General features: G+C 47.4%; 1 protein-coding gene across 4 annotated transcripts in view; it reads right to left on the bottom strand.

The window, feature by feature from the left end:
- Sfxn1 (sideroflexin 1) overlaps positions 1-12,211 on the bottom strand; it is a 39,416-nt gene that overhangs the window by 15,309 nt on the left and 11,896 nt on the right. For 3 of the 4 annotated variants that reach the window (XM_078052723.1, XM_078052726.1, XM_078052718.1), the window contains exons 2-4: positions 11,679-11,850; positions 2,749-2,919; positions 1,250-1,348 (exon numbers count right to left, since the gene is read on the bottom strand). In XM_078052723.1, coding sequence (XP_077908849.1) covers positions 1,250-1,348; positions 2,749-2,919; positions 11,679-11,842 — 434 coding nt within the window. In that variant the 5' untranslated portion in view covers positions 11,843-11,850. Of the gene's footprint in view, positions 1-1,249; positions 1,349-2,748; positions 2,920-11,678; positions 11,851-12,211 lie in introns of those variants that run through there. The other variant, XM_078052730.1, reaches the window with a different exon arrangement.

The following is a 12,211-nucleotide window of genomic DNA, read 5'->3' as shown; positions in this document are numbered from 1 at the left end:
GTATTGTGTCCAACTTAAAAAAAAAAAAAATATATATATATATATATATATATATATAATTTATATATTTTTTTAAAAAGAAGAGAAACTGGCACTTGATTTGAAGAAACATGGGGAGAGAAGAGCATGATAAAAAACCAGGAGTCCACAAGATGATGCTCTTCACCACTATACAAGAGGAGAAAGCCAAGAGAAGTGGGCCTCAAGAAGGGGCTTCTTCACAGAGACAATCCCAGATGGCAGACAGCACATAAGCCTCCTGATGCTGAGAGCAGGGCACGCTGGGGTGGGCCAGTCCAGCGGCCAGGGTGGGAAAATGCTGTGGCCAGGCGCTAACCGCAGAGACACTTCCCTCACGTTCATACACACACAGAAAGCAGGATGCAGTGCTGCCATTCTTCCAACACCACCTTGGTGGACAAAATATGACAACGCATGGGCTCACCCCAGACAGAGGGCAAGCAGCTGGCTCTTAGTGGGGATGGACACTGCTGGGTTGCAGATTTCCGTATCCACTGGATGAGAGTAGAATGGAACTGTGGCCTTTCAAAGGTAATTTTGAACCACCAAAAGGAAAACATTTTCTTTCAAGTGTTACACAAGCTACTCTACCATTTTTGTTCAATCTCCATCTTTAGCTCGTTTCTCTCTCTTTTTTCTAACAGCAGGCAAACTTGTGATTTCTGCTTTCTGTTGGGCTCCAGAGACAAAGCAGGCACAGGGTCATACCACCATGACCCAGCTTGATTTCTGCAGAGGCCACACTGTTGACTTCCCTACTTTGATGCTGGGGGCTTTGATGCATGCACACTTAGGAGAGTAGAGCGTGTCCTTTATAAATGGTCAGACCTGAGGGCTCCCCAGGCTGTGCTCTACAGGGGCACCAAGCTCCAGGGTGCATGAGAGATGCCATCCTACCAGTGCTACTAGCAGCAGGAATACTGACAGAGAGGGCAGGTGGAAGGAGGCCTCTGTTTTGACCCAGAGGGAGGAGAAACTCTACTTTAAAAGATGTTATGCAGATTTCTGCACAGCATAAACAACATTTTAAAAAATGTATCTTCATTTTATTTATTTTTATGTGGTACTGAGGATTGAACCCAGAATCTCGTACGTGCTAGGGAGAGCTCTACTGCTGAGCCACAACCCCAACCCCAACAAATGCATTTGAGTTTTTGAAAAGGAAAGTATTATCACTTAATCAGATGGGCACTGGGGAAGCAAGAGGAGGCGGAACCTGCGAGCTTACCTCATAGTGAGAGGGGCATCCCCACTTCTGTTGGTGTAATTGACGATGGCGTTGAAGGACTGGTTGATCCACTGCCAGAACAGGACAGCTGGTGTGGTCCTGTAACAGAGCAAACCACCCCTCACCACCTCCACCTGGGACCAGCTATGGCCGGAGTCAGTGTGTGCATAGCGACCGTCAAGAGGAGGGGGCAGAGAGGAAGGCTGGGGCGGAGAGGAAGGCTGGGGCAGAGACACAGGCCACAGGCTCAGGACCTGTTTGGTGGCTTTTGTCCTCTGATCAGTTTTCTCATTTCCAAGCTCAGAGGGTTACTATGTGATGAAGGTAAACTGTAGAGAGCCTGGCACAGAGGGACCATAAACGGCAGGTTCCTCCTCTTGGGCTGGGCAGTCCTGGCACCTCCTAGCTGCAGTCCTATGTGCTACTGTGTGTCCATGTATGTGTCCAGGTCGACCTGCACCTGTGCTTACACCTACATAAGGTATTTTATATCCATATTTATATAAATAGGCTAAAAGGAGAATTTGCTCTTAGACTCTATTTTCTTTTGGGTCTAAGATTTAGGAAAAACTTCAACTTCCCTTTGAACAACAAAGAAGATGCTACTTGGCAAGGGAGAAGGTAAAATGGATCTTTAAAGTGTTTATTAAAGATAGGGCTGGGGATGTGGCTCAAGCGGTAGCGCGCTCGCCTAGCATGCGTGCGGCCCGGGTTCGATCCTCAGCAGCACCACATACCAACAAAGATGTTGTGTCTGCCGAGAACTAAGAAAAAATAAAGGTTAAAATTCTCTCTCTCTCTCTCTCTCTCTCTGTCCCCCTCTCTCACTCTCTCTTTAAAAAAAAAAAATAAAATAAAGTGTTTATTAAAGATAGATCTGCTGCTGAGCAGAGGTCAAATTTACACCAAATAGAACTAAAAGTGAAATGACATATTTTTCTCCCCAGTGCAACAATACCCCTATTTGATTTTATTTATTTACTTTAGTTGGTACCACAGATTGAACCCAGGGGTATTTAACCACTGAGCCACATTTTTAGCCCTTCTTTTTTCTTTTTTTGAGACAGGATCTTAAGAAGTTGCTTAGGGCCTCGTTAAGTTGCTGAGGCTGGCTTTGAACTTGCCATCCTCCTGCCTCAGCCTCCTGAGCTGCTAGGATTATAATCCTGCATCACTGTGCCTAGCTCCCCTATTTCATTTTTAATCATTTTAAATTTTATTTTTGTTGAATTTATTTGTAGAGTATAACATGCTATTTGATATCCTTCTGAATAACTAAACCAAATTCATTGACACACTCATCACCTATATACTTAGGAAACAGCATTTAATTTTTAGACACTTCATATAAATATACACTTTGAAAAAAAAGACATGAGGGGTGCGGAATGCTTGTGCCACAGTGAAACCATTCTTATGTGAATTAAAATGCACTGATCAACACAGGCGCCCTGGGTCTCTGGACAAGGGGCATCCAGCTGGCCACAGGGACGGCTCACCTGTAGAAGGTCATCATGCACCCGGTGATGGTCATGTTCATGGGCACCTGGGCCGACATCCGCCCGATCAGGATCATCTTCTCCCCAGTGTCAGGGTGGAAGGCAGACTCGTACACGTACTTGGCTCTCCATAGCTCGTTCTCTGTAAGACCCGGAGGGACAACTCCTTGTCTAGGGACAGGACCACAAATAACATGGGGCGGCTCACTTCAAGTCCTCACGGCGCCCACACAGGCCTCGGCACGCTCACACCTGCCTGCCGTGACGGGGCTAGCTTAGCTCTCAGCTGGCACTGACTTATTTGTATATTTATGCCTTTTTGACGCCAGGGACTGAACCCAGGCACACTCCACCACTGAGCTATGCCCCAGTCCCTGTCGGTAAAAATGTTAAAAACACAAAGGATAACAAGTGCTTAAAATGAACACTTCAAACATATTCATCTGAAATTATCTGTAATTTGAATTTTTTTTAAAAAACTGTATACCAGAGAAGTATTCAACTTTGAAATATTCTTTGTTTTAAATGACATTAAAAAATGTAGTTTGAACTTTTCAAACTCTAAAATATTTTAACCAATTAGACAAAAGCTATGGCAATCAAGAACACTAATTCATTTTAAACCTGTAATTTGGAAACCTAGCTTGGGAAGACTCTTTAGTGTAAAAGAAATGTCAGGCACATCATTTGTTATTTCTTCTCTCTGTCAAAGGAATACCTGTCCATTGCCAGAAATTCAGAAAATGTACGAATTCATCAGAGCGATTAAATCACTGCAGCCTTAATGCAACCTGGTGAGCAGCTTCAGTCTCCCTCCCAGGGTCCATATGCTGAGTGTTTATGTAAAGGTGGGGCACCAGACCTGCTGCTTCAACACCACCTTTTAAATTCAACAACATTTTGTGAATGCTTCTGTGCCTACAGATATTGGTCATCTCTATTGGGTTGAACAGTGTTTTTCCCAAATTTTATGTTCACCTGGAACAACAGGATGGAACCTGATTTGGAAATGGGGTCTCTGTAGATGCAATTAGTTAAGATGAATGCTACTGGATCACAGTGGTTGCTAAGTCCAATGAATGGGGTCCTTAGGGAATGGGCAGGTGCCAACATACCAGGAGGCCACATGCTTTAGGAGGTAGAGCCCCAGTACCCACAGCTCAAGGCCAGCAAAACATGCCCAGAGCCAGCAGGACCTAGGGAGATGCAAAGACACCGTCTCCCCTCCAGGCTTCAGAGGGAGCAGGGCCTGCTGGCACCTGAACCCGGAGGCTGAATTTCTGAAGTTTGAAGCCACTTAGCTGGTGGTAAATTATGGCAGTCTCAGGAAACAAATATGACACCTTTTAAATGTGCACAGCATCTGCTGCCTGATTTTAAAACGAAGTCTGATTCCAGTGCCCTGGTGTGAGCATCTGAACTGCTGAACTTTCTTCCTCTGTGAAGGATGAGGAAGCACATACAGTTCCCTGGCAAGTGAGTCACCCCACATGTGAGACTGCCCAGAGAGGAATGTGCAAGGTGGCCGACACCAAGGCTGTGCAACATGTTAAAGCTTCAGCTACGTCTCTGTCTTGATCATCATCAACAGCAACAGCAGCAGTGTTGATATTTAAGTAACTTGTAAGTGTATTTTATACGCAAGGGATTACTAACCCAAGTTTTCACTGCCAGTGTGTTTCTGCCATCCTGGATGATTCTTTCCTATCTAGTTGGGGAGGGTAAGTGAGGCTCTGCCTAGAAGGTCTGACTGACCGTGGTGCAGTCGTGCAAATGTCCACCTGTGCTTCCCACTGTTTCAGAACAGTGATTTCCCTTTTGTCACTAGTTTCTTGTTTGCTTGAAATGTATCTTAACATGGGAACATTGAACCTTGCTTCACCTCATCTCCCAGGTGGCTGCCTGCTCTGGGTTGAGATTTCGTGACCTAGACCTTCTCCTGTGTTCCCATTTATCTGCATATTCTGACACCAATGCCCACGATCTTAACTTATCAGTCCATCGTGATTGTTGCTGAAGCAACTGCAACTCTGACAGGGGAAAAAAGATGTCAGTGGCGGGAACACGAGGTTAAGGGAATAATTCTATCAAATGGGCCCACTGGGCTGACCCCCACATGCTTTCTATTCCAAGAAGCAATTTACTTGCAGCCCTGCCTGGCCTAAGTGGACAGGATTCGTCAACATTTCTCAACAAACTACCTGTTATCTGCAGGAGAAATGCAGGCCTGAAATAACATTGGAAGGAGGAACCCAAGTTATCCTGACGGGCAGATCTTTGTAATCGCTTTACAGACTGAATCCCAGAACCCAGGGAGATGAGGATTGCTCCTAACCTGTAACAATTGTCTGTAACAATTTATGGTTAAGAATCCCATTAGAACTGGTCAGCATGGGCCAAATGACCTAGAGCTGTCATAGCAGTGGGGACTTAAAATCTGATGTCATCCTGCTGTCAAAAGTCAAGAGGTGGGCCTGGGCAGGACTCTGGAAGCTTCTCTGGGATCCCCAATAAAACAGGAGTGCAGGAGAAATGCTGTCCCTCTTGTCTCTGAGAAAACCCACTCCTTCCCCGAGACTGTCCCCTTTTGTCTTTTCCATCCTTTCAATAAGTTTTATTGCCCGTTCTTCTGATCAACATGCCTGGAATCTTTCTGACTGGATCACAAGGATTGGGGCTTGAAGGGGATGGTTGTGCTGCCTCAGTTTCCCGGAGGGCCCCAGCTCTGTGACAACTCATCTGTTCTTTTTTTTTTTTAAATGCCTTAATCACACTCATTATTTATTCTTCCAGAAAAACCTTACAATTATCTTATAAACTTCATAGGTGATTACAGTGTGTTTTGACCGACACCCTGTAAACTGGAGAGCGGATACTGCCAACAGTGCTTCTAAACTAATGGAGAGGAGGGCGCAGGGCCGCTCCACAGCTTCATGGAGCACACCGCAGTGCGGTATCCCAGGGACACGCCCTGGGACACGGAGAGATGTTATGGGGAAAACAGGAGGGGCCTGTGGTCAGGTTTAGGAAAATAAGTTAAAAGGCTTCTCTACTCCTCGACTTCTTGGGAGTTATGAAAGTGACATCCACTTATGGGATATGGCACCCTCAGGAACGGAATGTGAACTTTTCCAAATCCAACTATAGAAACCACCTTCCTCTCCTCCCCTCCTCCTGTGCTGCACCTCTGCAAAGCCATTCAGGAAGTTCTGCTCGGGTGGCTCATCCCCTGTGGTGGGGCGGGCTGCTGGCCTGGGAGCTGTGCCTGTCATCTCTTCTCTTCCTTCTGGTGCATGTTGGGCAGCGCCTCACCCCGGGCTGATGGGCCACTCCTGGCTTTTGTCTGCATTTTTCGTAGCTAATAACACTCCAGGTCTTCCCAGATGCTCGCTTGCTATTCCCAGCATTCCTTTGGGGAGGTGTCGTCTGTCTACTGCGATCTATCACCCACCTTACAAACTGTGTCGTCTTATCCTTATATTCAAAGAGAGTTTTTTTTTTTTTTTTCATCTTCTGGGTATAAACCCTTTGTGAGATGAGTTTTGTGAACACTTCCGTGCAGTCTGTGAGGTGCACTTTTGCTCTCTAAATGGAGTCATCTGCGTGGAAAATCTTTTACGGTGAGGAAGTTCATTTTTCGATGGTTTCGTTCCTTTTTTCCCTCCCCCTGTGCTCAAGTCCCAGAGAATCTTCGCATTTCCCAAGGCCACAGAGGGGCTCTGTTTTCTTCTAGGGATCTTACAATGTCAGCTTGGATGTTTGCTTAGATCATTGTCACCGTGAGCTGCCTTTGGTTTACAGAAGGATGGACGCTCACTTTGTAGGACTGCCCGATTTTTCACTGATCGCAGCCACATTTCCTTGTGGATTATCTTGGTGTAAAAGCAACTCAGTGTGTGAGCGTGGACGTATTTTAGGAATCAGCATTTTGTTTCATGGTCTGTGCTACATTTTGGATGCTGAATGTCCTCCCCAAAAGGCCCGTATGTGGAAGGCTCAGTCCCCAGGGTGGTGTTATGGGGAGGAGAGGGCTCTCTATGAGGGGCCTGGTAGGAGGTCTTTAGGGCATTGGGAGCGTGCCCTGGAAGGGGCTGTGGGTCCTTCTCATCCTTTTCTTTTTTTCTTGTACCCTGGCCATGTGGCAAGGGATTTTTCACTCCACCACATGCTTCTGCCATGATGTGTGCCCCCCCAATCGAATCAAAGAAATGGGGCAACTGGTTATGGATTGGAACCTTCAGAACTATTGAGCCAAAATAAACCTTTTCTCCTTCTAAGTTGATCATCTCAGGTATTTTGTTATAGAAACACAAAACTGAATGACAGTCTATGTGTCTACCTTTGCACCAGTGCTAGGCATTTTTACTGTTAGTGCATCAGGTCTTAAGATGAGGTAGGGTAGTTCCTCAACTTTGCTCTTTCTCAAAATTGCATTCAATCACCTAGGTCCCCTGTATTTCCATGTAAAACTTTTAAAATCAGCTTGCAATTTCTATAAAAATCCTGCTGGGATTCTGATGCCACATTGAATCTACATCAATTTGGGAACAAATGACATTTTAATGATTAGGGGTTTTCCAAACTATGAACACGGTATTCTCTTTTCATGTAAACAACAAACCAACCAAGGGATTCCTTTTTGTAATCTCTGTGTTGTGTGCTTTGGCTTTACAGGCATTTTACACATTTTGTTAATGCAATTTCCAAGTATTTACTATTTTTGTTGTTTTTGAAATAGCATCATTTAGATTATTTCCAGTTTACAGCTGTTAAATGCTACTAGATGAAAATCAAATTGATTCTAAATACTGATCTTGTGTCTTGTGACCTTGACAAACTCACTTCTTCTAGTTTTTATGTATTTGTATTTTTTGTGGATTCTTTCTACACGAATGGTCACATTCGCTGTTGTCTTTAATTCTGCTGTTGATCTTCTAGCAGCCCCAGCACAGAGCTGAGGAAGAGCCCTGGAGACGGACGCCCCGCCAGCTCCCAGCCTCAGGGGAGCGAGCTCCTCCCCTTCTCTTCCTGGTCTGCTGAGAGTCTCACCACAGAAGCCGGCTGGGTTCTGTCAGGTTCGCTGCCCCTGCGGCGATGAGCACCTGGTTTGGGCTCTGTGGTCCACGGATGGAGCTCTGTGGATGTGGGGCCAGCCTTGTCAGAGGCAGCGGGGGCACTGCTCCAGGAGCTGCCCTCCACCTGGCCAGCTGACACCTGGGCTGTCCGTGAGGGATGTCATTACAGAGCTGCTGCTTGAACCCCGTGTGTCAGGGATTAGGGCTCCATCGATGGAAGAGGAAGAGTTTGCCTCCTACTTTCTGGGTGATCTGTGGGTGAGCGGTTCTTCTTGGGAAAAAAAACGTTTTCCACTCGCAAAGCCAGGTTGCCTGAGAAAGATTTTGGATGGTTTTGCTTTTTATTTTTCTATTTGTTCTGCCTCATCTCTTCCTCACCCTTTCCCCCTCTTTCCCTCCCTTCTTTTGAACAAATTTTGGTTGTTTATACTTAAAAAGTTAAATATTTCACTAAGATTTTCAAACTTTTTAGCAAAAAAGATCCATAGTAGGTTTTATTTATTTTGATCCCAGGGACTGAACCCAGGGTGCTCAACAACTGGGCCACATCCCCAGCCCTTTATGTTTTATTTTGAGACGAAGTCTTGTAAGTTGCTTAGGCCCTCGATAAATTGCTGAGGCTGGCGTTGAACTTGTGATCTTCCTTCTCAGCCTCCCAAGTTGCTAGGATTGCAGGTGTGTTCCTCTGCACCCTGTGGTAGGCTGTATTTTAATATCTATTTCTTCCTGAGGAAACTTTCTTGTTCCTCTCATCAACTTCTATGTATTTATTTTATATTGGTTAGACTTGCCAGAGGCTTGGCCTTCCCTTATTCATCAAGGAATCAATTCTCTCACATGCTTTTTGGAAATTATTAATTTCTGACTCATAGCAACGACGTCCCTTCCACTGTCCTTGCAAGCCAGCTTATGTGGCCATGAGCAGCAGGGACTCTGTGGTGTGACCCTCGGGTTCTAGGTCTGGCTCTAGCAGGAGCTACAGTCTGTGCCTCAGTTCCTCCACCTGGAATTCGGGCAACATCGCATTGGCCTCTCCTGCTGCTGAGGTGCGGGTGGGCAGCAGGAAGGGCGTAGGCGGGCCTGGTGCAGGGCTCGGATGGACTTGCTCCCTGCACTGCTCTGCTGCGGTTCCGATTTCTCAGGCTGCAGGTGGGCCCATCAGTGCCAGGCTTTGCTGGTAAGTCACAGAGATGTGGAGACGGAAATGAGCAGCAGAGCACACTCTGACTCGACTTCTCCAGGTTTCCCAGGCAGTTTCTCATTGTGTTTGCTATTCTACTTTTGGCTATAGGAAGTGTTTAGGAAATGCTATGTGCCCCAAGGACCTGTCAAAGACTGTGTAAAGGAAAGCTGTGTAAGGATTTCCTACGACTACTGTGTTTTAATCAAGTTCTATTTTTATATACTTTATCAAAACCATTTTTTCCTGATCTATTGGCCCTGAATCATACTGCATCTGATTTCCTACAGGAATCCTTTCCCTTTCTATTCCACGTGCCCTTCCTGCCCTCGAGAAGTGGGGAGGAGTCTGCCTTTGCTGCTCCTGCACTTTTGTCCTCTGGGATGAAAGCAGTAGGTGCAGCACCCCTGCAGACTCCTGCCCGCGGGCATTCTGCACAGAAGGAGGGGCTGACCGAGGGCCACAGGCTCGCCTGCTATTTTAAGGATTGTCTTTACCCACTTCATGGATGCTTGTAGAAATTTTAAGTTTGTTACAGATGAAGTAAAAGAGATGTCAGCTGACCTTGCTTGAGATGGGGCAGGTCTCTGGAATCCACAGATGTTTCCTTCCCGGGTTCCTCCTTCAGAGCATCACACGGCCCACCTCCACTCGCCCTCCTCTACGCCCTTCCGTGATCTCCTTCACCTCTTTCTCCTTCACCTACCCCAGGTGTTACTAGCCACGCCTGTGGGCGGTGGGTGGGCTTCCGTTCCAGAGGTGAGAACAGCCAGGCATGCTGAGCCATGGACTGCTGCCTGAGGCCACTGCCCCTAGCCCTGTACAGAGAGTGGGCCATCCCACCACACCCTTCGGAGCACCCAGGGTCACTCTAGACCCTACTCCACCTGTCCAAGGTGCCGCGTCTGTGGCTAGCTTCATATCCGCCTTGAGGGACAATTTTGAATGGCCTCTGAGGTGCCCAAGTCTTGGCCATCCTCCTACTGCCCTCTCCCGAGCCCACACATGAGTCTTGGCACCCTGATTCTTTCTTATGGCTTCTGTTCCAGATTCTCCAAGAATAGAGGACGTTCCCCAAGTTTCTGAACCATGCTGACTGCGAGGTCGTCCTTCCCTCCTTGTTCAGAGCTTTTCACAGGCTCTGGCTGTTCTGATGCCATGGTGGCCATGTTTGACCCCTGGCTGAAGCTGGCCACCAGCCTCAGTGGCGTGGCTTGGGTGTAGGGCTTCTGACAGCACTGTCCCCAGCTTCTAGTGCCCCTCCTTAGAGCAGGGGCTGGCACTCCTCCCCACGGCCAACGTGGCCTGCTGGATCAGAGAGACTTTCATATTTTTTAAAAGAATTGTTAAAAAAAAAAAAGCAAGTAATCAAAAAATTAAGAATACTATGCAACAGTGTGGTAGCCTCTGTTGCTGGGTTAAAATACGACAGAACCAACTTAGAAAGAAGAAAGATATATTTTGGCTCATGGCTTCAGGGGTCTTGGTTCATGGTCACTTGGCTCCCTTGCTTTGGGCCTGTGGTGACAGAGGACACCACGGCAGGACTGTGTATTGCAGGAGCCTGCTCACCTCAGGGCGGCTGGGAAATAGAGAGAAAGGGATTGGGGTCCCAAAGCCCCCTTCAAGGGCACACCTCCCACAACTAGCTTCCTATCCTAGTACCTCCCACGGGTTCCCCTCTTCTGAGCAGAGCCTTACTTGGCTGGGGACCAAGGCTTGGACACAGGAGCTTGTGGGGACTTTCTAGGGTCATACTAGAGCAGGGGCCCTCTTGGTCCACAGGAGCACTTCTCACCTCGTTTTGTGGGAAAATTGCCAACTGCTACCTCAGAGTAGCTCCTCCTGGGCACCCCGGGGACGGCTCAAGACTTGCTGCCCCGACCAACTTTGCAGACATCGAGCCCCTGACATAAAGGGGCTGCGTCTGCTGTGGCCCTGCACCCCCCATGCGCTTGCTTCAGGTCCCCTCTAATAGCCTGCCATTCTGATTCCATATGCACACCAGGTGAACAGTGGTGACACTGCTGTGTTCAGGGGATGAGGACGAGAACACAGGTCTGCACGTGTTCGCGCGACAGAGGCAGTATTTGCCTTTGTTATTTTTGACATCTTCAGCCCGTGGCTGGTTGCATCGGTGGCTCAGAGCTGGTGCTATGGGACTGCCTGCGTCTACCCAGGTGCCACTCTCTGTCCTCACACCTGGCACTTGGCTGATGGGGCGCCTCCCAGATCCACAGCCCTGAGTCCCCCTCTGTGCTTCCCTTCCAACGCCTCCCTACAGACTTCCACCCGCTGCGCTGTATCTCGGAAGCAGGGCCCGCCCCTGATTCACAGCAGTGTATCTTTTGCACTATGCTGTTTCTGTCCAGAAATGGAAGACACTGTGGGTGGTTGTAGCCCCAGGGGTGACCACAAAAGAAAGGAGATGGGTCGGGGTTCAGAGATGGGGACCACGGGCAGCAGGAACGTGTGCCCCATTTTTAGGCTGCCCGGAGTCCCTGCTATGAGCTAAGGTTCAGCAATAGGGGGGTGCAACAGACTTGCTGATTATTTTTGGTAAAAAGGATTTCATTGTGAAACAAATGCTGCAAGATCACCAAGTGAAGCTTTAAAAGCAACCAACATGTTAATCAATTTACAGATTAAGCCAAAAATGTGGTCACTATCGTCACCTGTAATCATGGACTATTCTCTTTGCGTTCTCTAGTTGCTCATCCGTTAACAGGATGTTCCTGGGATCCGTCACGGTGAAGAAGTGACTGGCTCGCCCCACAAACGTGCTCTGATCCCATCGAGGTTCCTCGATGTTGATGTGCAATGGCAGTTCCCCAGACATCGTCCCGCCTGCAAAGCAAGAAGACCATAGAAGATCCACCGTCACCCCAGACTTTTGATCCTCAACTTGGTCTTAAAGGTGGATTGGCTCTTTCTGTTTATAAGTGTCATTTTGGTATAAGTGGCAGAGAGGCCACCTCAACCAAAGCTGACTCTGTCCCCAAGTCTCAATGCACCTTAACCAAATGTCACTGATTTTCCACACACTTCTCTTTATAAGTACACAGTATTATGCCACCCCTTACTTGATGGAAACCTAAAAATAGGGAAAAATAGAAATACAAAAGGGTTTAAAATAATATCCAAAGTAACAAGGTCTGGAGTTGGAAATGCCAGGCACCCGGGTCTGCCTGCTTTCTGCCCCTGGGGG

This window comes from Ictidomys tridecemlineatus, chromosome 1, assembly GCF_052094955.1.
Source record: "Ictidomys tridecemlineatus isolate mIctTri1 chromosome 1, mIctTri1.hap1, whole genome shotgun sequence".
Classification (NCBI taxonomy): Eukaryota; Metazoa; Chordata; class Mammalia; order Rodentia; family Sciuridae; genus Ictidomys; species Ictidomys tridecemlineatus.
Note: the sequence above shows the minus strand (reverse complement) of the source record. Positions and strands in the feature narration are given on the sequence as shown.